Source organism: Thamnophis elegans, chromosome Z, assembly GCF_009769535.1.
Source record: "Thamnophis elegans isolate rThaEle1 chromosome Z, rThaEle1.pri, whole genome shotgun sequence".
NCBI lineage: Eukaryota > Metazoa > Chordata > Lepidosauria > Squamata > Colubridae > Thamnophis > Thamnophis elegans.
The window spans coordinates 109,031,798-109,058,570 of record NC_045558.1 but is presented as its reverse complement, the minus strand read 5'-3'; the positions used below and the strand labels follow the sequence as shown (position 1 = coordinate 109,058,570).

The 26,773-nt window shown below is 35.9% G+C and overlaps 3 protein-coding genes across 3 annotated transcripts; 1 reads left to right on the top strand and 2 right to left on the bottom strand.

Annotated features, from left to right (window-relative positions):
• Positions 1-6,970: 6,970 nt before the first annotated feature.
• Positions 6,971-9,678, bottom strand: LOC116521297 (olfactory receptor 6B1-like). The gene is made up of 2 exons (XM_032235983.1): positions 9,622-9,678; positions 6,971-7,930 (listed from the first exon to the last, which is right to left on the bottom strand). Exons 1-2 carry the CDS (start codon positions 9,676-9,678, stop codon positions 6,971-6,973), a joined length of 1,017 nt encoding a protein of 338 aa, XP_032091874.1.
• A 6,623-nt stretch (positions 9,679-16,301) lies between these two features.
• On the bottom strand, positions 16,302-21,463 carry LOC116521296 (olfactory receptor 11A1-like). The gene is made up of 2 exons (XM_032235981.1): positions 21,407-21,463; positions 16,302-17,255 (listed from the first exon to the last, which is right to left on the bottom strand). Exons 1-2 carry the CDS (start codon positions 21,461-21,463, stop codon positions 16,302-16,304), a joined length of 1,011 nt encoding a protein of 336 aa, XP_032091872.1.
• A 3,961-nt stretch (positions 21,464-25,424) lies between these two features.
• Positions 25,425-26,456, top strand: LOC116521295 (olfactory receptor 1-like). Its single transcript, XM_032235980.1, has one exon. The coding sequence runs from the start codon at positions 25,425-25,427 to the stop codon at positions 26,454-26,456; it is 1,032 nt and encodes a 343-aa protein (XP_032091871.1).
• Positions 26,457-26,773: the final 317 nt, after the last annotated feature.

Here is a 26,773-nt window from a genome sequence, read left to right as displayed (position 1 = left end):
AAACTGTTATAATCCTCATAGCTTCTTGCTTTCTAACAGCCAGCTTCCAAAACACTCAGATCAGATCAGCCCAGCATCTAACAAACAGAGAGCTAACAGTCATTCTGGCTCCCTCTTATGGCCAATTGAGGAAAACAGCAACCAATCACATTTTACAGTATGATTTAAAGAATCAGTTATAGCATTGTTACATGATTTATATATTGCCAACCCAACTGTTAGATTATATTTCTAACAGAGTATTTTGTTAAGCCATTTAATTTCACAAACATACAGTCTTTGTTTGCTCAGAATCCCTTTATTTCACCTTCACAAATGAAAAGAAACCATTTGCTGGTGACTTATGGATCAATAACTGACAGAGCAGTTAATAGCTGTAAATTCTCATTGTGTAAAAAATACTCTGTTTTCTCTAAATGATTTTCCTAATTTTACAGCCAATTTGGTAAGAGCAGAAGAACAGTGGATGGAATATCTTTCTTCCCTGGATATTTCAGTTCTTCATAGGGCTTTTATCTCAATCTCATTTTTTCACCTGACCAATAAAAAAGGTGACCTGATCTGTGAAAAAAGGCATATAATTTATTTTATGGAACTGAGAGCCATGTTCTTTGCACCGGACAGCCAGTTCATGTTCATGCATTCTAGTTTGTAGTTGCTTAGCTGTTTCCCCTACATAGTTACTTGCACAGTTGCTGCAGTTAATACAGTAAACCACTTAGGATGCCTCCTGTTTGGTTAACACTTCTTTTGGGTGCATCACTCTCATTCTCATGTTTGATCAGGTTTATGCACCACCTGGACCCCATGTGTTGAAAGGATGCATGCAGCAGTTTCCTATACCCCCTGTATATATGGTAGCATCCTACACGTGGATGTTCCACATTTACACTCAAAGGGCTGTCGGACTCTGGGTGTAATACAACATCTGATAAAATCTGTGGAATAACCATTGAGCATGCAGATCAGTTAGAGATGTGCGCGCTCTTTTGCTTTAGCCATCCATGTACTGCAGTAAGTTTGTACCCTATTGAACAATGCTTGGATACAATTGGGAGGCAGTTGGATAAGCCTAGCATTCACATAATGGCCAAATCAATTAACATTGAATAAGGCAGACATCTCTTTAATGACATTAACACTCTGACAATGTTAGCAGTTGCCAACGAAAGCAAAGTGAGAAATAAATCTTAAAGTTCTGGAGTTCCTGTTTCTTTTGTAACTACACCTGGAACTCACATTTTGTAACTACACCTGGAACTCACATTTTTAGGACAATTCGTGCTAAATCTATATCTATATCTATATCTATATCTATATCTATATCTATATCTATATCTATATCTATATCTATATCTGTATCTGTATCTGTATCTGTATCTGTATCTGTATCCGTATCCGTATCCGTATCCGTATCCGTATCCGTATCCGTATCCGTATCCGTATCCGTATCCGTATCCGTATCCGTATCCGTATCCGTATCCGTATCCACATCTACATCTACATCTACATCTACATCTACATCTACATCTATATCTATATATGTCTGTCTGTCTATCTATATTTGGGAGAATCAAGTTACCCACAGTGCTGTACATAAGCATTGGTGGAATGATCTACTTATGTTTTACTAATATGAACACCCTGTTTGGATATAAATTGTATGTAGGATATGATTTTGATCCATGCATGTGGGTGGGTGTGGGTGTAGCTTTTATGCTTTAGTCTTTTACACACTGGACCAATTTGATGAGCATCATCAAAAAGCCATATTGCTTAATTTTAATTTACCATATTTTTCAGAGTATAAGACACACATTTTTCCCTCAAAAAAGAGGCTGAAAACCAGGTGCGTTTTATACACTGAATATAGCATTTTTTGCCTCCAGAAACCCTGCCCCCTTCACCAAAATGGTCATGCATAGTCTTTAGGAGGTTTTCAGACTGTTCCTGGGGGCCGGGGAGGGCACAAATGAGTAAAAAATGGGCTGTTTTTTGGCTCAATTCCCCCCCCCCCCGGGAGCACTCTACAAGCCTCCTAAAGGCTATTCATGCCCTTTTTTAAAAAAAACACGGGCACATTTTCATGAAAAATGGGCCATTTTGGGAAGGTCTGCAGAGTGCAAAAACTTTTTTTTTAATTTGCCTCTTCAAAATCTCTGGTGCATCTTATACTCCGAAAAAAAATATGGTATTCTATTTGATAACATTTTAAGAAACAAACTATCATGTTTCCTAGAATCAGATTCTAAAAAAAAGTTATGGGAAATATGAATCAGAGCTAACTATAAAGTCCGCTCAGAATTATCTGAACAGTTGAAATAAGGTATATATGTATTGCAAAGAAGGGATGCAAAATGGTATTTCTTAAATCAGAAGATGGCACAGGATAAAAATTTTCAGTGGCTATCTAATGTCAAAATTTTCAGCAAATTTAAAGCAGCATGTGCAAGTCTTCCTGAGCCTATCCTGAAAAAACATTTTTGTCATAATTTTCTTGAGTTGCTGTGATTGCAGAGGATGCATTCAATGCAAAGCACAGAGAAAGGAAACCAGTCATCCATCACAGAATTTCTTCTTGAGGGTTTTGGAAATATCCCAGAATTACAGCCTTATTTATTCTTGTTCTTCCTAATTATTAATCTTGCAATAGTAATTGGGAATCTCCTCATTATATTTTAGTTATAGCTGACCATCAACTTCACACTCCTATGTACTTCTTTCTGGCAAGAGACCTGCTATAGTTCAATCATTTTGCCCCAAACATTGGCCAATTTGTTCAGTGGTCAGAAATTTATTTCTTTTACTAGATGCTTGACCCAATTTTATTTGTTTGGCTCTTGTGTTAGTATAGAGACATAACTCCTGGCGTCCATGTCCTATGATCATTATCTGGCCATTTGTAAACCTTTCCTCTATGCAACTATTATGAATAAAAAACTGTTTTCAACTTATAGCTGCAACATGGGTGAGTTTTATGATGGGTAGTGGCATTTTGATGTGTTTGGTGGATCAATTATCTTTCTGTGGACCCAACATTATAGGCTATTATTTCTGCGATTTCTTTCCAATAACAAATTTGTCATGTAGTGACACAAAACTGCTAGAACTTGTTACCTTCATATTGACTTTTCTTTCACTATTGCACCATTTCTACTCACTCTCTTATTTTTGCATAATTGAAAACATTCTAAAGATATCTTTAATTTCTGAAAACGAAAGCCTTTCTCAAACTGTTCCTCTCACCTCATAGTGGTTGGAATTTTTTATAGTACAGTAACCATTGTCTACATGCTGCCAAATATACCAATTTTGAGGCAACTCAATAAAGCTTTCTCTGTTTTCTGTACGGTATTGACACCTCTGATTAATCCTCTGATCTACCGCTTAAGAAACAAAGAAGTTCACAAAGCCTTCAAAAGATTGGGATGCAAAATAATACATTTTAAAGGTTTTTAGATAAATGCATACATATCTTTCTCTAATCAATTGCTTTTTCATGTTGTTTCTACCGGTACACTTCTCACGGGGTTGGGTATCCTGTTCATGCACGCACGCTGGGCATGCATGTACAATCCACCATCACTGTGACACCCAGTTGCTTGTTGGGGCTCACACAGGTGCCGCATGCTGTGTGCAAGTGCACAATTGGCCCGTTGCTTAAAAACAGGTAAAGAAGACAGGCGGACAGGTGGGCCAAATGAGCCACCATACAGGTATGCTGTCAGCTGCTCCTGGCTATAACTGGTACGACCATACCCAAAGCAACCCACCACTGGTGTGGTTGCCTATAAGCAGCTATGGGGTGGATTGGGAGGTTAACCCAACAAACGTGATTTGAATGGTTACATGAGAATTGTTAATGCATTTAGTGTATTTTTTTCCTGTTTAAAAATTATGTTCTATGCATTCAACAAGGATCTCCAAAACATGATGACATAATAAACATGTTAAGTCTCACACAATCCTTTGTTGGTTTATATTTGGATTCCTTTCAGTCTGGATTCAGGCCTGGCTACAGCATGGAAACCGCTTTGGTCCCACTGAGCGATGATCTCTGGAGAGCCAGAGATGGAGGTCATCCCTCGATCCTAGTGCTTCTCAACCTCTCAGCGGCCTTCAATACCATCGACCATGGTATCCTTCTGCGACGGTTAGGGGAGGTGGGGGTGGGAGGCACCGTTTTTCGGTGGTTCTCCTCCTACCTCTCGGACAGGTCGCAGTCGGTGTTGGTCGGGGGAGAGGGGTCGACCCCTAGGCCCCTGAAATATGGGGTTCCTCAGGGTTCGGTCCTATCCCCCCTCCTGTTTAACATCTACATGAAGCCACTGGGTGAGATCATTTAACGGCACGGGATAAAATACCATCAATATGCGGATGATACTCAGTTGTATCTGTCAGCCCCATGCCAACTCAGTGAAGTGGTTGACGTGATGTGCCAGTGTCTGGAGGCTGTCAGGGTCTGGATGGGGGTTAACAAGCTTGTGCTCAATCCAGAAAAGACCGAGTGGCTGTTGTGTTTTCCTCCCAAGAGTTTGGTTAGTATTCCATCACTCAAGCTGGGGGGTGAAATTTTACGCCCCTCAGACAGGGCTCGCAACTTGGGAGTCCTCCTGGACCCACAGCTGACCTTAGAACATCATTTGTCGGCTGTGACCAGGGGGGCATTTGCCCAGGTTCGCCTGGTGCATCAGTTGCGTCCCTACCTGAACCGGGAGGCACTCACAATAGTCACTCATGCCCTCGTGACCTCAAGACTGGACTACTGCAATGCGCTCTACATGGGGCAGCCCTTGAAGAGCATTCAGAGACTTCAACTCGTCCAGAATGCAGCCGCGCGAGCGATTGTGCGTGCGCCTCGGTACATCCACGTTACACCTATCCTCCGCGAGCTGCACTGGTTACCGATCAGTCTCCGGATACGCTTCAAGGTGCTAGTCGTAACTTATAAAGCCCTTCATGGTATTGGACCTGGGTACTTGAGAGACCACCTGCTGCCAATTACCTCCCAAAGACCCATTAAATCGCACAGGGTTGGCCTCCTCCGGGTTCCGTCTACCAGCCAATGCCATCTGGCTACTACCCGGGGGAGGGCCTTCTCTGTGGCAGCTCCGGCCCTTTGGAACGAACTCCCCACAGAGATTTGGACCCTCACCTCTCTCCAGGCCTTCCGAAAAGCTGTTAAAACCTGGATGTGCCGGAAGGCCTGGGGTTGATGAGTTCCCTTCCCCTCTCGACCTGTGTGGCTGTGTGACTCTTGGCCATTTTAACTACTTGTATTGTACTTTGTGTTCCCCTTCCTCCTTGAGTTGTTAGCTGCCCTGAGTCCCCTTGGGAATAGGGCAGCATATAAATAAAACAAATCTCAATCTCATTTGCATTTTCCATGCTTAACATGAATTCTTCAGATTCAGGGGTTACTGCAGTATAGTGGACAGTGCAGATAATGCTAAATCTAATTTAGAGTTCTAAATCCAGCTCTAACATATCCTGAACTTTTGACCATGCTATCAAGAATTGGATTTGAAGTATAAAATATGTAGAGGTAGTAGGCTGGGAAAATTTTAAAAAAACCTTTATAATTTCTACTTGTTCTGTAAGTATCTTGTCTCTGAAACTACTTGTGTTTTGGGGTATAAGAACACTAAGGAAGCTTTGACATACTATACTGTGCCAGACTTACTGAGATGTTTTACTGAGACTACTGAGAAATGTTTTTCTGTGTCTTTATTAAGTTAAATAAGTAAGATGTGCAAATGAAACAAACAAAATGTTAAAAAGTTATGATATTTATGTAGTTATTTACCAAGCACATCTAATTATATTAAAGTAACCAAAATATCTTTACAATCCCCAAGGCATGTCACAACATTTGAGTACCCCTAATGTTTGGAATTTGAACTTTGAAATAAATGGGCATGCCCTAATTTTTGTGCACCCAATCAACAATTCAATTTCTTTAAGGATTTGGTAAAAAAAAAAAAAAAACAAGCCATCCAAAGAAGCTTGGAATCTTCTACAGTTCTTGTGACATCTTTCATCATCCAGTCAGATCTGAGGAAGCTTCTTGGATGAGAAGCAAAATGTCTTTAAAGAAAAACAGGAAAGTCCAGTTGCCTCTTGAAAAAGCACCTTTGGGTTTGTGAACTACAGGAAATAAAAATGAATAATGAAATAGAGTTGAAGACTGGGTAGATTCTATAACCCTAAATCAAATAATGTGAATTGTTGTGAAATTCAGAGCCATTAAAAAGACAAATGGATGGAGAGAAAAATCAGAGAGCTGGAAGGAAGCATTTATGCCTGTAAGGTCAATCCTTAATCAATACAGGTTTCCAAAATTAATTATTCTAGTTACATATCCAAAATGAATTGTTCTAGTGAGTCCCAGATCCATGAGAACATATCCAACTAAGGAGACCTCATCCACAATCTTTATGGGCAGATAAACTCTTCTTACTATTTGTGATTGCAGAAATATTGCTAAAGTGTTTTCTCCAATCTGGTATGTTTATGTGCTACTCTATATCTTCCATAATAACCAAGGAATGGTCAGGGATGGCAAATTGGAAATACAAAATTACCTTGAGGTTTGGAAGTTATGGAAATCTATTATACTATATTTTCACTATATGAACTTCTACATAAGTTGATAGTAGGTAACACAAAATAGATACAATTGAGCAAAAACAAAATCAAGTAGGTTGGTGGTGGAGGGAAAAGGAGACAGAGAGAATAGTTTCTTTATTTTTCCCCATAAATACACATTAGAGATAATTCATTTAGGCTGCCCATGAACTGCTTGACACCTCTAAAAGAATAAACATTAACACTGGACAATTACATTTCTTGTTAACAAAGAATAAAAAAAATGCATTTCTGATTCATATCAAATTTAAAAAAGAGAAAACTTCTATTCTAAAATATCTCCATTATTTACATGCATTTAAATATATATGCCATTACAAGATTATGAAATTTTGTTGCTATATTTCCTGATGGCTTTGAAGAGAGCTTCCTTCACCTCTCTGTTTCTCAAACTATAGATAAGAGGGTTGAGCATAGGAGTTAAGACAGTATAGAATATAGAAAAGATTTTATGTAGCTCTTTTAGTGTTTCAGTTTCTGGAACTACGTAGACAAGGAATACTGAGCCATAGAAAATTGTCACTACAATGAGGTGGGATGAACATGTGGAAAAGGCCTTCTGTTGGGCAATTTTAGATTTAATTTGTAATACAGTATGAAGAATACAGATGTATGAGACCACTGTTAAGAGAAAAGGGATCCCTGCTCCAATTATGCATAAAATAGAGGTAGCAAGCTTTACTAGGTGTGTATCACTGCATGAAATGTTTGCTACTGGATATATATCACAAAAGAAATGATCAATTTCATTGGGTCCACAGAAGGTAAGCTTCAGCAGTAAGGAGGTTATGATAGTGTTGGTCAAGAGGCCACTCATCCAAGATGCAAGAACCAGTTGGAGACAGAGTCTACCATTCATGAGTGTGGTGTAATGCAGTGGTCTGCATATTGCTAAATATCTATCATAAGACATCATTGCTAAAAGGTAGCATTCAGTGGCTACCAGAACCCCAAAGAAGAAATATTGTACAATGCATCCATAGATAGGTATAGATTGATCTCCAGTTACAAAACTAGCCAGCATTTTGGGTAGAATGGTAGAAATATAATAGATTTCCAAACAAGACAAATTAAGAAGGAAGAAATACATGGGGGTATGAAGATGCTGGTCAGTCACAACCACTGAAACAATTAAGAGATTACCAGCAATGGAGAAAGTATAAACAGGAAGAAATAATAGGAAGAGGATTATTCTTAGTTCAAGGCGATTGCCAAATCCCAGAAGGATAAATTCAATAGGAGTTGACTGGTTTCTTCCCTGCTGGTGGAAAGTCAAATGATTCTTAAATTATAATTGAAAGAAAATAATTAATCTTGGTGACCAGAGCATCATCCTGCCTTTTTCTTTGATCCATAAACATTATTGGACATTTAGAATAGCGGTATCAAACTTTTCCCATTTAATAATGTAAGTTGAGTATTGAAATTTGAATAGCTGAGAGTTTTCTTCCATTTCTTGTTCACTGTATACAGACATATGTATAATCTCACTATATACAGACATTATATATATAAAGTCACAACCCCTGGTATGCCCAGGTTCGAATCCCAGTAAGGGTATGGCTAGCTGATGAGAGCTAAATAGCTTGAAATAGATCTATACTAGTCTCCCTTTATTTTATTTATCAGCACAAACACAACATTATAGATAGATAGATAGATAGATAGATAGGTAGATAGATAGATAGATAGAGATAGAGATAGAGATAGAGAGAGAGAGAGAGAGAGAGAGAGAGAGAGAGAGAGAGAGAGAGAGAGAGAGAGAGAGAGAGAGAGAGAGAGAGAGAGACTTACAACCCCCGGTATGCCCAAATATGGGAGGAAGATCACTACTTCCATTCTCTGTCCATCGGCTCATCACAAGAGACCATCCAGACAGAAACCCAATATTTTTACTGTTCCCTTCGTTACATTTGTGTATTTGTGCTGATAAATAAATAAAGGGAGACTAATATAGATCTATTTCAAGCTATTCAGGCTAGCTGATGAGAGCTAAATAGCTTGAAATAGATCTATACTAGTCTCCTGTTATTTATTTATCAGCAGAAATACACACACACACACACACACACACACACACACACACACACAGAGAAAATATATATATATATATATATATATATATATATATATATATATATATATATATATATATATATATATATATATATTCTCAAAAGAGACATGTATTTTCAAAAAGAGTTGTGGGGAGGAAAAAGAGAGGGTGGGGAGTGGGAGGGAGGGAGGGAGGGAGGGAGGGAGGGAAGGAAGGAAGGAAGGAAGGAAGGAAGGAAGGCTACATCCCATACATCTCTTTTGCCTATTGCTTATATTTCTGCATATGTCTGCATAAAGTTATTTATCTATACTCTTCAATACACAGCTATTCAGCATCTTAAATTAAGAGACAAAAAGTTGGAAAAACATTATGGAACTCTGAACAGAGAAAAGGCAATATGTACATTCATTGTTTTCTGGAAACTCTTTATAGACTTTTTGAAGTCAATGAAACAGAAAAAAAATGAATTTAACAGTTTTGATAATTACCCAAGGTAGATAATAGAAAGAAGTGAGCTATTGTTGTGGCACAATTAGGAGGAAAGTTTATAATTATATTTGCAACTGCTGTAGAAAAGATCAAAAGCTGCCCCTTCATGCTATTTTTTCCTTTTTCTTTTTTCTTTTCTTTCAGTTTAATTTTTATTTAGTTTGAAATCTTTATCTTTTCTTGTTTTTTATTATTTTGTATTAGTTTTATATTCTTAAGCAATAAATTCATTGAACTGATTAAAACATTTCACAGAAACTAAATTACTCACACTTATAAAGATTATGTTGCTCTTCAGTTATTACAAAAATGATTTTCTATCATCTATCTGCCTGTCATCTATCTTGTTATCATTGATCTTCACATAAAATTCAGATTATATAAATAAAATATTTCTCACAGAATATAAGAACATAAAGATTTACCTTTGAATTGTTTATATTCCTTAGTAAGATCTCCGTAGTGTTACATTCATGTTCCATCTCAAGATGTATGCTTGTATCTTAACAAGTCCAAACTTCTGTTATAGATGGTCTTAAAATCTGTCTTAATTTTCCTGTCAATAGTGAATATTTGAAATAATATATCTGAAATCACTTAGAAAAAGAACAAAATTTTCCCTACATTTTAAATTCATTATTACTTTTGTTTTAGCACATAGAATAGAATGGAGAAAAAAATTCTGAGAACTGATATCTAATTTTTAACTATTTGTGTAATGAATAAACTGACAATTACAAATTCAAGTACTAAGGATCTGTGACAATATTTTATTTTAACTGATTTAAATAAATAGTATGGAATCACAGAATTTCACATTACAGAAAGGTATGGCATATTCAGAATTCATGATATGTAAAATAATACAATACTGTTCAATATAAGAGCATACTTAAGTTCTTTCTCATGTTACACTGCCTTAATAATCTATAGTTCATTACTTTAAGATTGAAATAATTGAGCCAAAAAAGACAAGCATAAACTATCTCCAATTGATCCATATTTAGTGATGAAACGCTCACCTTCTAATAATCCAAATTCTAAATTCCTTCCTGAGGAGGGAGTTGGACTAGAAGACTTCCAATATTCTTTCTAAATCTGTTGTTCTGTTTTTCTCTTTGTACTAACAAGAAATTCCTTTTTTACTAAGTTCTTATCTACTACTGTATTAGTGGGGTATTAAATTGTCTGTCTGAAAGAAAATCTAGATGTTATGCCAAGCATTTCAAACTATTTATTATATATTTACATTCATATGGGAGATATTACAATTTTCAAACAGGAAAGCTTACATGTCAATGTGCAGTCAGAAATTATTAATTACTCTTCCTACACTGATCACAAGTATGTCCTTAAGGCATAAATCTAAATTTTCTTTCCAGTTAGATAGCAACCTCATGGACATACCCACTTGGTTTTCATGGCAATATTCCAAAGGTCTCTTCTAGAATGTGTTCTCATATTTCCAATGTAGATTGCAAGACTGGGATTCTGTGGCAATTTCCCATGGAAGTTTTAATAAGGTTTAATTTATTTATTTTCTAAACTTAGAATGGGTAGCTTGATTTACAAATTGCAATAATGCTTCTTGGAATACTAAAGTAGAATTCAACCTTACTTTTAAAATAGATAGATTTGAAATTCTTAGCAAGGAAAGAAAATAAAATAAAGTCTAAAGGAGTCTGAAAACTATGATATATTTCACCCAAACCAAGTTGAACAAATAGATATTTCAGAAATTGTTGGTCCAGTATCCATTATTTTAAGCTAGTCTTGCCAATGATCAGGTGGAAAAGAAGTTTCAGATCAACTACAGAGCTACACTTTCTTACTCCTTATCTAAATCAAAGTGATCAAGAAATTTGTGAAACACTAAATTAATATTTGACCTTTTCCACAGTAGGGCTTTCTTATCACTGTGCTTTATTTCCAGAATCAATTGGGAAGGAAAGAAATCTTATTAACAAAGGGAGCTATGTTCATAGTAGGTAAAGAAGATAAGAAAAATAGCACTCCACTATTTACTCTAAAAGAATTTTCTATAGTCTCATATTTCAGCTAGTGTAATATATAAATAACATAGCAGTGGCCAGATAATTGATTTGAAACTAAACATGTCAGTTTGCTTTAAATAACACGAACTCCAAAGTTGTTTTAAGTTAGGAGTTAGCAATTCATGGTTTGCATGCCACATGGATGCCAGAACCACTTTTCACATCACTTTAATAATATTAAGGAAATATATTTTAGCATTTTCAACCTTTTTTCAATCAAGTGTTGGTAGAGGAAACAGAACTGAAATTAGAAGCATACATTACATTAACTACCATAAAGTAGCAGAAAATAATGAAAAGTATTTGTTCTAATAATGAATATTATGTCTCTGCATGAATCAAAAAAAGGTCCCAGCAATTTCTTATAATTAAAACAATAACCAGCACCTGCCACTGAATATGGCAGAAATTTCAGATATCTAATTCATCAAAACATTTGAACTTGGGAGATGCCATTAATAGCTACCATTTTTATTTAATGGAAATATTTAAAAGAGAAGGAATACATTTCATGAATATATCTTTCCTACACAGATACAAAAAATTCCACATGAAATTGCATTTAAATAAAAATACCTAAATTTACAGTATGAAATAAATATCTCTTAAACTCACATTTATTGTCCCAATAGAAAATATATACATATAAACTACTGAATTTAATTGTGGAAGGCTTTTTTTATAAAGAGATGGGTTAGATAAATTGAAAAAAAAACCCACACAAACCAATTCTCCATTATACCAAGTAGCAACCAAATCTCCAACAAGAAGAGTCATGTAAGAAAATAATTCAGATGCTTACAAACACATTGCAGCATTCAATCCAGAATACCAGGAAAAAAGGAAACAGATTGCCAACAAAATGGTTATCTACACAACTTTATCAAATAATGCCTGACCATTCAACTCACTCTGGTGCAACCAACAGAAACTATGGGAAGGATAAGATATTGACAAAAAAATCTCAGAACCAATCAAAACACTGTTAGAACCACACAGCATCACATAAACAAACTGAAATGTCCAAAAAAGAATAATAAAAAAAAAATAAGTAAACTAAAAGTCATGGGCACATAAACACCTCTTCTCCCCCATAACCCATTTCTGCCATCTCCACTAGTTGGAAGGTTGGGGAGCGCTCAGTGATGTGATGTGGACTTGGAAGGTTGGGGAGCGCTCAGTGATGTGCAGTCAGGTGAGGCAAGTGAGGCACAGCCTCACTGCTCTCATCATGAAAAGAAAAAAATGTAAAAGGGAAAAGGCGAGTGCTGAGGTGACGCTAGCTAGCTACTGCCTCACAGTGAATGACTGCCTAGCTGTTTAAAAAAGCCTCTAAAAACCCCCTCTATTATGAGGCAGGAGAACTGCATGCCTCATCTAGTCTGACTTTTTAGCATTTTATTTTCGCTCAAGCAGAGTTAAGCGAGGTTTAAAAGTCCTGAGGTAGGTGAGGCATGCAGTTCTCCTGCCTCATAGTAGAGGGCGCTCGTTCTTTCTGTGACTCAACGGCATCACAGCTACCCTTTTTCCCTTTTTTTCTTCCCTTCTCACTTGCAATACAGTGACAAAAAGGGGGGAGCGCAGAGATGTACCTTCATCTCTTCATTGATTTCTCTTTTTACAGGATGAGCCAGCTTCCTGTTTCATTTATTTTCTGGAGGTTTCACTTCTTTCTCCTTTTCTGCCATTTTTTATTTTATTTTATTTTTTGTTTGGTGTGTGCGTGTGTATGTGTGTTTGTGTGTGTGGCACGCACATGTGTGTGTATATACCTTCTTTGGTGGAGATGAAATGGCTGCTGGTATTATTTGGGAAAAAGCTTTCGGGGGAAGATTGTGGAGAGGAAGGGAGGGAGGACGGGAATGGCTTTTAGTGCTGATTTGTTTCCCTCTCTAGTCTCTCTGTCTCATTCTCTCCCTTCAGCTCTCTTTCATTTCTCTCTCCCTCTCCCTCTTCTCTCTCTAATTTGTTTCCATCTTTTTTCCCTTTCTTCCATTCTCTGCTTCCAGCTCTCTTTCATTTCTCTCTATCTCTCTCTCTCTTTCTCCTCTTTTCTCGTTCATCTCTTTCTTGTGCGTGCAAGCAAAATACCCCAGGATCATGGTGGTGGGGATAGCAACTCCTTCCGCTGCATTGTGGAGAAGAGCCATGCTGTGCAGGAGACTCCTCATCACTAGACTCAGGTCAGTGTGAGCCATGGTCCCCTTCATGTTGGCTCAGGAAGGAGGGGAATGGGACCACGGCTCACACTGACCCGAGTCTAGTGCTGAAGAGTCTCCTTCACAGTGTGGCTCTTCTCCCCAGTGCAGTGGAAGGAATTAGTGACCCTGCCACCGTGATCCTGGGGTATTTTGCTTGCACACGCAAGAAAGAGATGAAAGAGAAAAGGGGAGAAAGAGAGAGAGGTAGAGAGAAATGAAAGAGAGCTGAAGGCAGAAAATGAGAGATAGAGAAAAGAGAGGGAAACAAATCAGCGGGAAAGAAAGGAAGAGAAAAGAAAGAAAGAAAGAAAGAAAGAAAGAAAGAAAGAAAGAAAGAGAGAGAGAAATTTTCTCAGACCTATGAGGAAAGCAATGACAAGCTATATCTCTTGCCAAGTTTGCCAGAAGGCACAAACTGGAAGCAAGTTTGATTTTTTTAAAAGAAAATAACAGAAATGGCAAAAAAATGTATCTGAAAATAAGATTGTTTATAATTTTGGATAACGTATTATATTGTCAAACTCAAAAGGTTTTTGATACTTAATTGTTGTTGTTGTTGTTATCATCATCATCATCATCATCATCATCATCATCATCATCATCATCATCATCATCTCTCTCTCTCCTCCCCCTCCTTCTAAGGGACTGTTGTCCCTTGTGGAAAACACAACAAGGAACTCCTCGGCTTCTTGCTCTCCCACCCAAATCTCTTTTTTGTTTTTGTTGGCCACGGGTGGTCACCGCATATGGTCCTCGGCAATACGCTCTTGCCCGCCACCCCTTCAAAAAGTGCAAGGACAAGACAAAATGGCACGGATCCTTATATTAAAACCCCCTGTATTACAAAGGCATTTTAATAAAAAGATTGTGAAGATATCAGTGCTCACCAGCCATAAACCTCACAGCATATCACTGGGAGGGCTGATCTACAGTATACAGTATCAATGGTGGGTTACTACAGGCACGCATCGGTACTCCAGAGCTGGTAGTGGAAATCTGGCATATGTTTCCATACTGGTAGAGCCGGAAGTCAATGTACCTGTATGGTCCCTTCCCTGGCCTGCCCCTGCATACTTCCCCCACCCACCCACTCACCACTTGCTCACTCTCTCGCCCCACCTGTCTGCACCTTGCTTGCTCTGTCCACCCACTTTCTTTGCCAGAGTGGAGGACTCGGCTGATGGAAAAACCACTGCACTTCATTATCATTGACAGCCATCTTGTTTTCAGTGGTGTGGGGAGAAATCCATGGGTTAGAGGGAGGAAAGGCTGTCCCTAGCAGAAGCTCGGCCTTCTCCTCTCTCTAATGCATGGATTTCTTCTCACCCCATTGCAAACAAGGTGGATGTCAAAGAGAATGACGCACAGGGCTTCTTCCAACAGCTGAGGAAGGAACAAGAGAGGACAAGAGAGGCTGTTGGAAGAAGCCCTGCACTTCGTTCTCTTTGACATCTGCCTCATTTGCAATGGAGTGGGGAGAAATGCATGTGTTGGAAGAAAGGCTGTTAAAAAGTTATGATATTTATGTAGTTATTTACCAAGCACATCTAATTATATTAAAGTAACCAAAATATCTTTACGAACCCCCAAGGCATGTTACAACATTTGAGTACCCCTAATGTTTGGAATTTGAACTTTGAAATAAATGGGCATGCCCTAATTTTTGGGCACCCAATCAACGATTCAGTTTCTTTATATACATATACATACATACATACATACATACATACATACATACATACATACATACATATCTATATATATATATCAGCACAAATACATATATATATATATATATATATATATATATATATATATATATATATATATATATATATATTGTATATAATTAATATATATAAATTTTGTTGCTATAGTTTCTGATAGCTTTGAGAAGAGCTTCCTTCACCTCTCTGTTTCTCAAACTATAGACAAGAGGGTTGAGCATAGGAGTTAAGACAATATAGAATATAGAAAAGATTTTATGTAGCTCTTTTAGTGTTTCAGTTTCTGGAACTACATAGACAAGGAATACTGAGCCATAGAAAATTGTCACTACAATGTGGTGCGATGAACATGTGGAAAAGGCCTTCTCTTAGGCAATTTTAGATTTAATTTGTAAGACAGTATGAAGAATACAGATGTTTGAGGCCACTGTTAAGAGAAAAGGAATCCCTGATCCAATTATGCACAAATAGAGGTAGCAAGCTTTACTAAGTGTAAAGCTGGTGTGCTTAGATGTGCTGAGCTATGACTTCCATATCTACCAGACAATGGTCAGGGACACAAGAAATAGTAATGCAAAAAAGTTCATTATATAAGATTTTATGTATGCAAATGTTGGGAAACAGGGTACATAAAATTCAGCAAAAAAGGAAATGCAGTGGGAGTGGGAAGAGAAAAAGAGGAGGATAGTGCTTTATTTTATATCAGGCATACAATTTGGAGACCACTCATTAAGGTTGTCCCTGAACTTCTTGATTCTGCAAAAAAAGAACACTAACATTTGGGGAGTGGCAAACTGAGTATAATTTCTTGCTGATAAAGAATGATAAATGGATCTCTGAATTATACCACTTTGCAGACTTACATTGTTACATTTCTGCAATAAAATGAAAATTTAACAGCAGAAAGTCACTTGAGTGCTTCTTTAAAAAAAACTCCATTATTTAAATTTGCATTTACACATATATACATACATACATACATACATACATACATACATACATACATACATACATGGTCTGGTCATCATTGAAGAATAGATGTGGATCAGGATAATTTTATTTAGAAAGCAGAAAAAAATTCTGAACATTCTGATTTGCACATAATATTTATAACACTATGAGATTATGAAATTTTGTTGCCATGTTTTCTAATTACTTTGAACAGAGCTTCCTTCACTTCTCTGTTTCTCAAGCTATAGATAAGAGGGTTGAGCATGGGAGTCAGGACAGTATAGAATATAGAAAAGATTTTGTGTAGCTCTTTTAGTGTTTCCATTTCTGGAACTATATAGACAAGAAATATTGATCCATAGAAAAGTGTCACTACAATCAGATGGGATGAACATGTGGAAAAGGCTTTCTGTTGAGCTGTTTTAGAATTGATTTGCAAGACATTATGAATAATACAGATATATGAGGCCACTGTTGTGGGAAAGGGTGGCGCTGTTCCAATAATGCCTAAAATTAATGTAGCAAGCTTTACTAAGTGTGTATTGCTGCATGAAATGTTTGCTACTGGATATATATCACAAAAGAAATGATCAATTTCATTGGGTCCACAGAAGGTAAGCTTCAGCAGTAAGGAGGTTAAGATAGTGTTGGTCAAAAGGCCACTCATCCAAGATGCGAGGACCAGTTGGAGACAGAGTCTACCATTCATGAGTGTGATGTAATGCAATGGTCTGCATATTGCTAAATATCTATCATAAGACATCATTCCTAAAAGGTAGCATTCAGTGGCTACTAGAACCCCAAAGATGAAATACTGTACAATGCATCCATAGATAGGTATAGATTGATCTCCAGTTACAAAACTAGCCAGCATTTTGGGTAGAATGGTAGAAATATAATAGATTTCCCAACAAGACAAATTAAGAAGGAAAAAATACATGGGGGTATGAAGATGCTTGTCAGTCACAACCACTGAAACAATTAAGAGATTACCAGCAAAAGTATAAACAGGAAAAAATAATAGGAAGATGATTATTCTTAGTTCAAGGCGATTGCCAAATCCCAGAAGGATAAATTCAATAGGAGTTGACTGGTTTCTTCCCTGCTGGTGGAAAGTCAAATGATTCTTAAATTATAATTGAAAGAAAATAATTAATCTTGGTGACCAGAGCATTATCCTGCCTTTTTCTTTGATCCTTAAACATTATTGGACATTTAGAATAGCGGTATCAAACTTTTCCCATTTAATAATGTAAGTTGAGTATTGAAATTTGAATAGCTGAGAGTTTTCTTCCATTTTTTGTTCACTGTATACAGACATATGTATAATCTCACTATATACAGACATTATATATATAAAGTCACAACCCCTGGGGCAGGGAGGATAGTTCCGTAGACTAGGGTCTATTCGTAAGCCACAGCCTTTTTCTTTTTTTTGGCTGTGGAAAGAGATTAGATCCAGCCGGAGCGGAGCTTTTATCTCCAGCCAGTTCTTCTCAGCTGCCTTTTTTTTTTTTGGCAGCCCCAGACAGGCTAGCCCCCCCCAGGACAAAACAAAGTTTTTTCAAGCTAGAATTGATACGGGTGGGTCCCACCCCTGTGAGATTTATGCTTTTATTACTATCTTAAATACCAGCACCATTTGTCTTAGAGACTTCTTTGTCTAAATAGACCTCAAGATGGCGATTTCTCTCCGTGGATGATTGATACTGGATGTACTTAGCCGGTTTTATCTTCCTGCAGACCGCTCCTTAACAAAATAAACTCTTCTTCTTTGGAAATAGAGGGGAGCGAAGCGCTGCTTACTTGTTTATTTATTATGGCACCCAGGTCAAAGAAGCGTCTTGCTACAAATGTGTCTAAAGAATTTAAAGAATTTTTACTGGAAACACAGCCTTTGTCTCCTATGCCCTCTACTGGAGAATTTTTAACACAGGAATATCTCTTTAAAATGTTTAATGCCTTTAAACAAGAAATTAAGGAATTTGTATTGGAACTATATGATGATTTAAAGTCTAAAGTTAATCAGATGAAGGCGAATACGTTTGCAGCCGTGTCTGCCCTGTCAGATTATTCTGCTGAAATAGAGAACAAATTGGAAAGTCTGGAGAAGGCTAATTTTAATTTGACTACCAATATTCAAATTTTACAACAAAAAATTAGGGACAACGAAGAACAGCTTATGATGATAAATTTTAATAGGAAGGCATTTGCAATAAGAGTCAGAGGATTCTGTGAAAAGGAGCAAGAGAATTTGAAACAGACCTTTGCTGAAGCCTTCAGCCATGCGCTGGGAAGCCCGGGACTTAACTTTGATTGGCAGATTCGGAAAATCTATCGCCAGAACTCATTGATAGCGGAACAGCGACAGCTCCCGAGGGACATAATTATACATTTCTCTACAAAAGAATCTAGAAATGCTATTGTGCAAAAGTTTCATAATAACAGTCTCCGAGTTGACGGCCAGGACCTGATTGTTTTCAAAGATATTCCTTTTCAGATGCTGAAAGCAAGAAGGGACTACACCTTTTTAACTAAGGAGCTTAGGAGTCAACAGATTCGATACAGATGGGAGGCCCCTGCCGGTATCACGGTTACATTTGAGAATCAAAGATTTTGTCTTAACTCTGTTTCGGAGGCTCAAGATTTCTATTGTAGGACTCTGAAGGCGGGACTTCCTGATGCGCTTGGAAGAGAGGAGAGACAAGCGGAAGGAGAAGGCAAACGGCCGGCCATGTGGCTGCAAGATGGAGGGGGTAGCCCCTCCTCCCTCGGAGAAGCAGAAAAACGGAGATCGAGAATTTAGACATTTCAAAATGCTTGCTAAAGTTGAGGACTGAATGGGGGTTTGAGACCTCTCTCCGGTAGAAAAAGCGGACTAATTTTTATCAGAAGGGAAAGCTGGGTGAAACTACTTTGAGCTAGATTCTAAATCAACGTTAGCATAAATTTGATAGTGGTAAACATCAGACAAGCAAGGGATGAGGGTAAAATTTACGTTGTTTAAAGCTTATTAGAACAGAAAGCCGGTTGGGATTATCTTAAGATAAGTGTAAAAAGAATGCGGAATGATTTATGTTGTCTAAACTTTGTTAGAAGGGACTACTTTAAAATAGAAGGTTAACTGACTCTTGCTGAAAGTATTATTTGAATATGTGGAATGATCCATGCTATTTAACTTTTATTTGAAGGGAAAGTTGGTTGAAATCGCTCTGAGTTACATTTTAAACAAATGCTAGTATAAATTTGATAGTGGTAAATATCAGACAAGTAAGGGATGAGGGTAAAATGCATGTGGAATGAACTACGTTATTTAAATCCTATTAGAAGAGGAAGTCGGTTGGAATTATCTTAAGATAGAAATTGATTCCTGTGTAAAGTAATATTTGATCTACGCTGCTTAATTTTACTAAGAAGGGGAAGCTTGGCTAGATTATTTTGAATTACTGTTTGAAAAGGGGGTTAAGAAAGATCATTTACGCTGTTTAAATTTTACTAGAAGGGAAAGTTTGATTACTTGTCTGTAAAGTTATATTTGAATATATGGCATGAACCACGTTGCTTAAATTTTATCGGAAGGGATCATGAGGTTTAGGAAGAGGAACGGGAGAATCTACAGAAGGTTGGGGTAAATAGCAAAGAAGTAAGAGACGAGAATAAAATATAGATAGAATGATTTATACTATTTAAGCATAGATAAAGATGGGGGGCTGAGATCAACACAAAGAGTGGTTTCTTTTTTTTTTCTTTTTTTCTTTTCTCTTTTCTTTTCTCTCTTTTTTTTTCTCTGTTTTTTTTTCTTTCGATATATTACTTTTATTTTTTAATCCATATGTATACAAGATAATTTAGACAGAAGGTAGTGCCAGGTGTGGGCCCTGGGAAGTCAGGAGGATTAGGGATGGGGATTTGTGGGGGGTGGGGTGGGTGGGTGTTAACATAGTCTTAATAAGAGCAAGAATGTATTTATATACGGTGGTTCTTTTTTTTTTTTTTTTTGTTTTTTTTTTTTATTTTTTCCTTGGTTCATTTTACTTTTATCAGATCAAACAACACTCGAATAAAGGCATACACCAAGGAGGGAGGTAGAGGGAAAGAAGAGGGAGGAGTAAGGAAGGAGTAAGGGGAATGTAAGGAGGGTGTCCGGGGAGTAAGGGGAGAAGGAAGGTTTGAGGGGAAAGGGAAGTAGGAGGGGAGTGTTAGAGGGAGAAAGGAAAGTTGGAGGGGGTAGATGGGGTGTATGGAGGATGGAAGGGTTAGGTGGGGTTGTGAATGATGAGTTGTGTTTCCTTTTTATTTGTTCGTTTTATTCCCTTTTTCTTTTTTTTCTTTTCTTATAGTAAATACCCTGTATATAAGTGATTGCAAATGGAATGTGAAAAATGAATAAAATATATTTAAAAAAAAAAAACATTATTGGACATTTAGAATAGCGGTCTCAAATCTTTTCCCATTTAATAATGTAAGCTGAATATCGAAATTCGAATAGCCGAGAGCATTCTTCCATTTCTTGTATACATATGTATAATCTCACTGTATACACACACAAACACACACACATAGACACACACACACACACAGGAGAGAGAGAGAGAGAGAGAGAGAGAGAGAGAGAGAGAGAGAAGGAGTGGGGAGGGAGGGAGAAAAGGAAGGAAGGAAGGAAGGAAGGAAGGAAGGAAGGAAGGACCGAAGGAAGGAAGGAAGGAAGAAAGAAAGGCACGCTATATCCCATACATCTCTTTTACCTATCGCTTATATTTCTGCATATGTCTGCATAAAGTTATTTATCTATACTCTTTATAGACTTTTTGAAGTCAATGAAACAGAAAAAAATGAATTTAACAGTTTTGATAATTACCCAAGGTAAATAATAGAAAGAAGTGAGCTATTGTTGTGGCATATTTATGAGGAAAGTTTACAATTATATTTGCAACGGCTGTAGAAAAGATCAAAAGCTGCCCCTTCATGCTATTTTTCCTTTTTCTTTTTTCTTTTCTTTCAGTTTAATTTTTATTTAGTTTGAAATCTTTATCTTTTCTTGTTTTTTATTATTTTGTATTAGTTTTCATATTCTTAAGCAATAAATTCATTGAACTGATTAAAACATTTCACAGAAACTAAATTACTCACACTTATAAAGATTATGCTGCTCTTCAGTTATTACATTTTCTATCATCTATTTGCCTGTCATCTATCTTGTTATCATTTATATCCAAATAAAATTCAGATTATATAAATAAAATATATCTCACAGAATACTAGTACATAAAGATTTACCTCTGAATTGTTTATATTCTTCAGTAAGATCTCTGTAGTGTTACATTCATGTTCCATCTCAAGATGTATGCTTGTATCTTAACAAGTCCAAACTTCTGGTATAGATGGTCTTAAAATCTGTCTTAATTTTCCTGTCAATAGTGAATATTTGAAATAATATATCTGAAATCACTTAGAAAAAGAACAAAATTTTCCCTACATTTTAAATTCATTATTACTTTTGTTTTAGCACATAGAATAGAATGGAGAAAAAAATTCTGAGAACTGATATCTAATTTTTAACTATTTGTGTAATGAATAAACTGACAATTACAAATTCAAGTACTAAGGATCTGTGACAATATTTTATTTTAACTGATTTAAATAAATAGTATGGAATCACAGAATTTCACATTACAGAAAGGTATGGCATATTCAGAATTCATGATATGTAAAATAATACAATACTGTTCAGTATAAGAGCATACTTAAGTTCTTTCTCATGTTACACTGCCTTAATAATCTATAGTTCATTACTTTAAGATTGAAATAATTGAGCCAAAAAAGACAAGCATAAACTATCTCCAATTGATTCATATTTAGTGATGAAACACTCACCTTCTAATAATCCAAATTCTAAATTCCTTCCTGAGGAGGGAGTTGGACTAGAAGACTTCCAATGTAAGAAAATGTAAGAAAATAATTCAGATGCTTACAAACACATTGCAGCATTCAATCCAGAATGCCAGGAAAAAAGGAAACAGATTGCCAACAAAATGGTTACCTACACAACTTTATCAAATAATGCCTGACCATTCAACTCACTCTGGCACAACCAACAGAAACTATGAGAAGGATTAGATATTGACAAAAAAAAAATCTCAGAACCAATCAAAAGACTGTTAGAACCACACAACATCACATAAACCAACTGAAATCTCAAAAAAAAATTAAATAAATTTTAAGTAAACCAAAAGGCATATGCACATAACCACCCCTTCTCCCCCATAACCCATTCTGTCATCTCCACTAGTTTGCTGACTTGGAAGGTTGTGGAGCGCTCAGTGATGTGCAGTCAGGTGAGGCAAGTGAGGCACAGCCTCACCGCTCTCATCATGAAAAGAAAAAAAAATGTATAAGGTAAAAGGCGAGTGCTGAGGTGAGACTAATTAGCTTCTGCCTCACCGTGAATGACTGCCTGTTTAAAAAAGCCTGTAAAAAGCACCCTCTACTATGAGGCAGGAGAACTGCATCATGCCTCATCTAGTCTGATTTTTTAGGCGTTTTATGATCGCTCAAGAAGAGTTATGGTTTAAAAGCCTATAAAGTCCTGAGGTAGGTGAGGCACACAGTTCTCCTGCCTCATAGTGGAGGTGCTCGTTTTTCCTGTGACTCAACGGCATCGCAGCTACCCCTTTTCCCTTTTTTCTTCCCTTCTCGTATGTAGTCAATTAAGAAAGGAAATTATAGTATTTGTTAATTGTATACAATAACATTGTTAAATGTTCTCTATGTAAAAACTGAACTTGAGAATGCATGTTTCTTATAGTAAAAAAGACCAACAGATGAAATATGAAATGATAACTTGGTTTAACTTTGAAGGGATAATTAGTGATATTGTTTATGTACTAAGAAGAAAATAAGTCTAAGATGAAAAATATGGAAAGAAAATAATATGGCTGGAAACAGAACTATGATGTAAAATAGATTATGTATATGAGAGGATATAAAAGAAAAGACTTGGGCAACACTTTGTTTGTAAAATATGTTAAAATTTAAAATGAAAAATAAAAACTTTGAATTAAAAAAACAACCTCTGAGTCTCCACATTTTGTGTTCTGCTGTATTCTAGTGATCAGCCTGTCGTGTTGCTCCAAGCTAGATAAAATAAATAAAAAATTCTTCCACTTTCTTAGTTTTTAAAAAAATTGCAGCAATTCAAAGGCACTTTTCTGAGGGTAGCACTTCTGGTCCTACTCACTATAATGCCTAATTAAAGAATTTGAAAACAGCAGGATGCCTGGAACTCCTGTGTCAATCTATTTACAATTCTGAAGGGGAAAGATATGTTAGATTTAGAATCTCAATTAATTTGGCAATACTTTGGCAAAGAAAATATTACCATTTCTATGTGAAATAGTCTAACGTCTATATTTGAAGCAAAATGGTCCCATGGGAAAGAATGAATTAGCAGATCCTTGAGGTTTACAAGTGTGACTCCATCATACTTTTTTTCCCAAAGAGCAAATCAGCAAATCCCCTGGTTTACATAAAGTAATATGTGCCTGAATCATTTCTAGTGTGCTGAACATCCAGTTTTGACATTCAAAATTTATAGCAATTCTTGGTTATTGATTTAAAGCCCCTGAACAGAGAGTGATTGCAGGTAAGTGCTAACCTACTGTTGATTTTCTTTATCTAAAAAATAGGAACCCTTAAAACCTTGCCTAAATGAGAAACCATTGTTTCAACAAACCGAAATTAGGTGTGAGCATAATTCATATTTCCAAAGCAAATTCTCATTTTGTTCTGCTCCTATAATGTACAAATGTCCTCTTGTCCTTTATATTTTTAAAAAAGCAAAACTTAAGAACTTAATTCCACTAGTTATTTTTGCAGTTTTAAATATTTGATTCTCCCTAGAGTTGAACTGTCATTATCTCAGTTCCATTAATCATGTATCAGAGCTAATATTGGTCAGTATTCTTCATGATTTAAACTGTGTAAAAACATGGAAGTTATGAATATAATATCTATTATCTATCAACATATTAATTTTGCTGTTTGAGGTTAACCCATGATAAATTGTTCTAAATTTAGCAGAAGGAAAAGAAATATTGAAGATATTTAAAAAGACATAAGATATTAAAGACAGGAAAAAAAAATCTTTTTTTTTTTTTTGTAATTTCATAATAATTTCCTAGATTTTGCTAGATATACTCAGTTTGAAAGATTTGAATAGAGTTTTAGAATTGGGGCAACAATTCAAATGCTGCTTTGGTGTGTAAACCTATAAACATTTACCAGGTTAAAATATATATTGAATTCTGTGGGATTTATTGGATAGTTATTTATTAAAACCATGAAATGCCATTCTTATTTTTGTTGCTTAAGATATCTTACAACAATAAAATGGCACTGAGATTAGGAATACCAGATAAATTTAATAAAAAATTTAATATATGAAGTGACTGAGCACAGTACAATATAAAGCAAATAACAATTAGACATCAATTGAAAGTGAAACAAATACAAAATAAAACTAGTCTAATATGATTTTTTTAAAGTTTTATTTGGAAATCCTTTAGCTCTTTAGACTTTAGTTACTATAACTGGATCTTTAAAACAGTATGTTTTTTGCTATCAAAAGAATGGATATTTTTAATTTGATAGAAATGTTTATTTATTGTAAACTGCTTATTTTTACTACATTGGCTATTATTGCTAATTATTGATCTTTTATATGATTTCAGTAACACTTTAGATACTCTTATATATAGTCCTAATCTAAGATAGCTTTGAAAATACTGGTTCATATTTTAGTTAGTATATAATGCCCAGATAATAAAGCAACATTTACTATTGTCCAAATATTAACCCTACATCGTATTCCATTATTCAGATTTTCATGTCTATTATCTAGAGAAATTGAAAATCATCATTATAAGAATAAACCTCGATTAAATTTAAAGGATAAGATCATGGTTGTAGCTTTGGGATACAATAAAAGTGAACTCAGCAAATTTTATTGAATATTCATTGGCATAAGTGGAATTCTATATTTCTAATCTAAATTTCTAATTAGATTCAAATCACAAAATATTATTTCCTCCATGAAATGACACAGGCTATTTTTGAAACAGATGATGTCATAAATATTGCTATGGCTTCATAGTGACTTCAGCAATTCTTCTGCAACTCTATTTCAAGCCTCTCTACCTAAGAAGATAAGGAAAATTCTGGTTGGAATTATATGTGCATTTACATTTTAAAATCCATTTCATTTTTTTATTTTATTTTGCAATTCAACAGACCGGCCATGGGTTCCATCAATGAGAGATATACAGAAAGAAAATATGAAAATTACGAAGTGGACAAAATGTTCAACATAAAAACAAAAAACCAGACTATAATCTCAGAATTCATTCTTGTGGGATTTGCAACTCTCCCTGAGTTACAGCCTCTTCTTTCCTTTTTCCTCTTAATGATATATCTTGCAACAATAACTGGCAATCTCCTCATTATATTGTTAGTCATAGTTGACCACTATCTTCACACGCCCATGTACTTTTTCCTGGGGAATCTGTCCTGTCTGGAGACCTGTTACAGTTCAATCATCTTACCAAAAATGTTGGCCAATTTGTTTACTGGTCAACAGTCTATTTCTTTTACTGGATGCCTAGTCCAATTCTATTTATTTGGTTCCTGTGTTTGCATAGAAACATACCTCCTGGCAGCCATGTCCTATGACCGATATCTGGCAATATGTAGACCTCTACATTATACTTCTATCATGCATGTTATGGTTGGTGTTCAGATTATGATTGGATTGTGGATTGGTTCTTTCTTAGCAAATTGCCTAACAATAGCACTGCTCACTCAGTTATCATTCTGTGGCCCTAATATTATAAATCATTATTTTTGTGACTTGATTCCACTTGAAAAACTTGCATGTAGTGACACAACACTAGTTCATTTTGTTACCTTCCTTTTGACTGTCATTTTCACTATCACTCCATTTCTACTAACACTAATGTCTTATATTGCCATTATTGCCACAATTCTAAAGATATCTTCCACTACCGGAAGGCAAAAGGCCTTTTCAACCTGTTCGTCTCATCTCATTGTGGTTTGTATTTTTTATGGTACACTAATAATTGTCTACATTTTGCCAGATATACCCAGTCTGAGGGAACTGAATAAAGTTTTTTCCATTTTCTACACTGTCTTGACACCTCTGATCAATCCTTTAATCTACAGTTTAAGAAACCAAGAGGTCCATAAAGCCCTGAGGAGAGTTAGATGCAAAATACATTATTTTGCAAGAATGCAAGCCAATACATTATCATAGATTTTTAAAATCATTTATTTCTTCTTATGTTTATTTTTATTTCTATATATAAATATTATTACAATTATTGCCAGTCATCTTGCCAAAGGAGGCTCTAGGCAGCTTATTATCAGTTGAGAGAAAACAAATTTAAAACATTAAAACAATAAATAGTATCATTAAATGTGAATTAAAATTGACAAAGATGGGGAGGAAGAGATCAATATGTATGCAATAAGGTGGTAGATCTAAATCCAATAAACTACTGTGTGTGTGTGTGTGTGTGTGTGTGTGTGTGTGTTAGACTTATATATTGCTTTAAAGTGCTTTACAGCCCT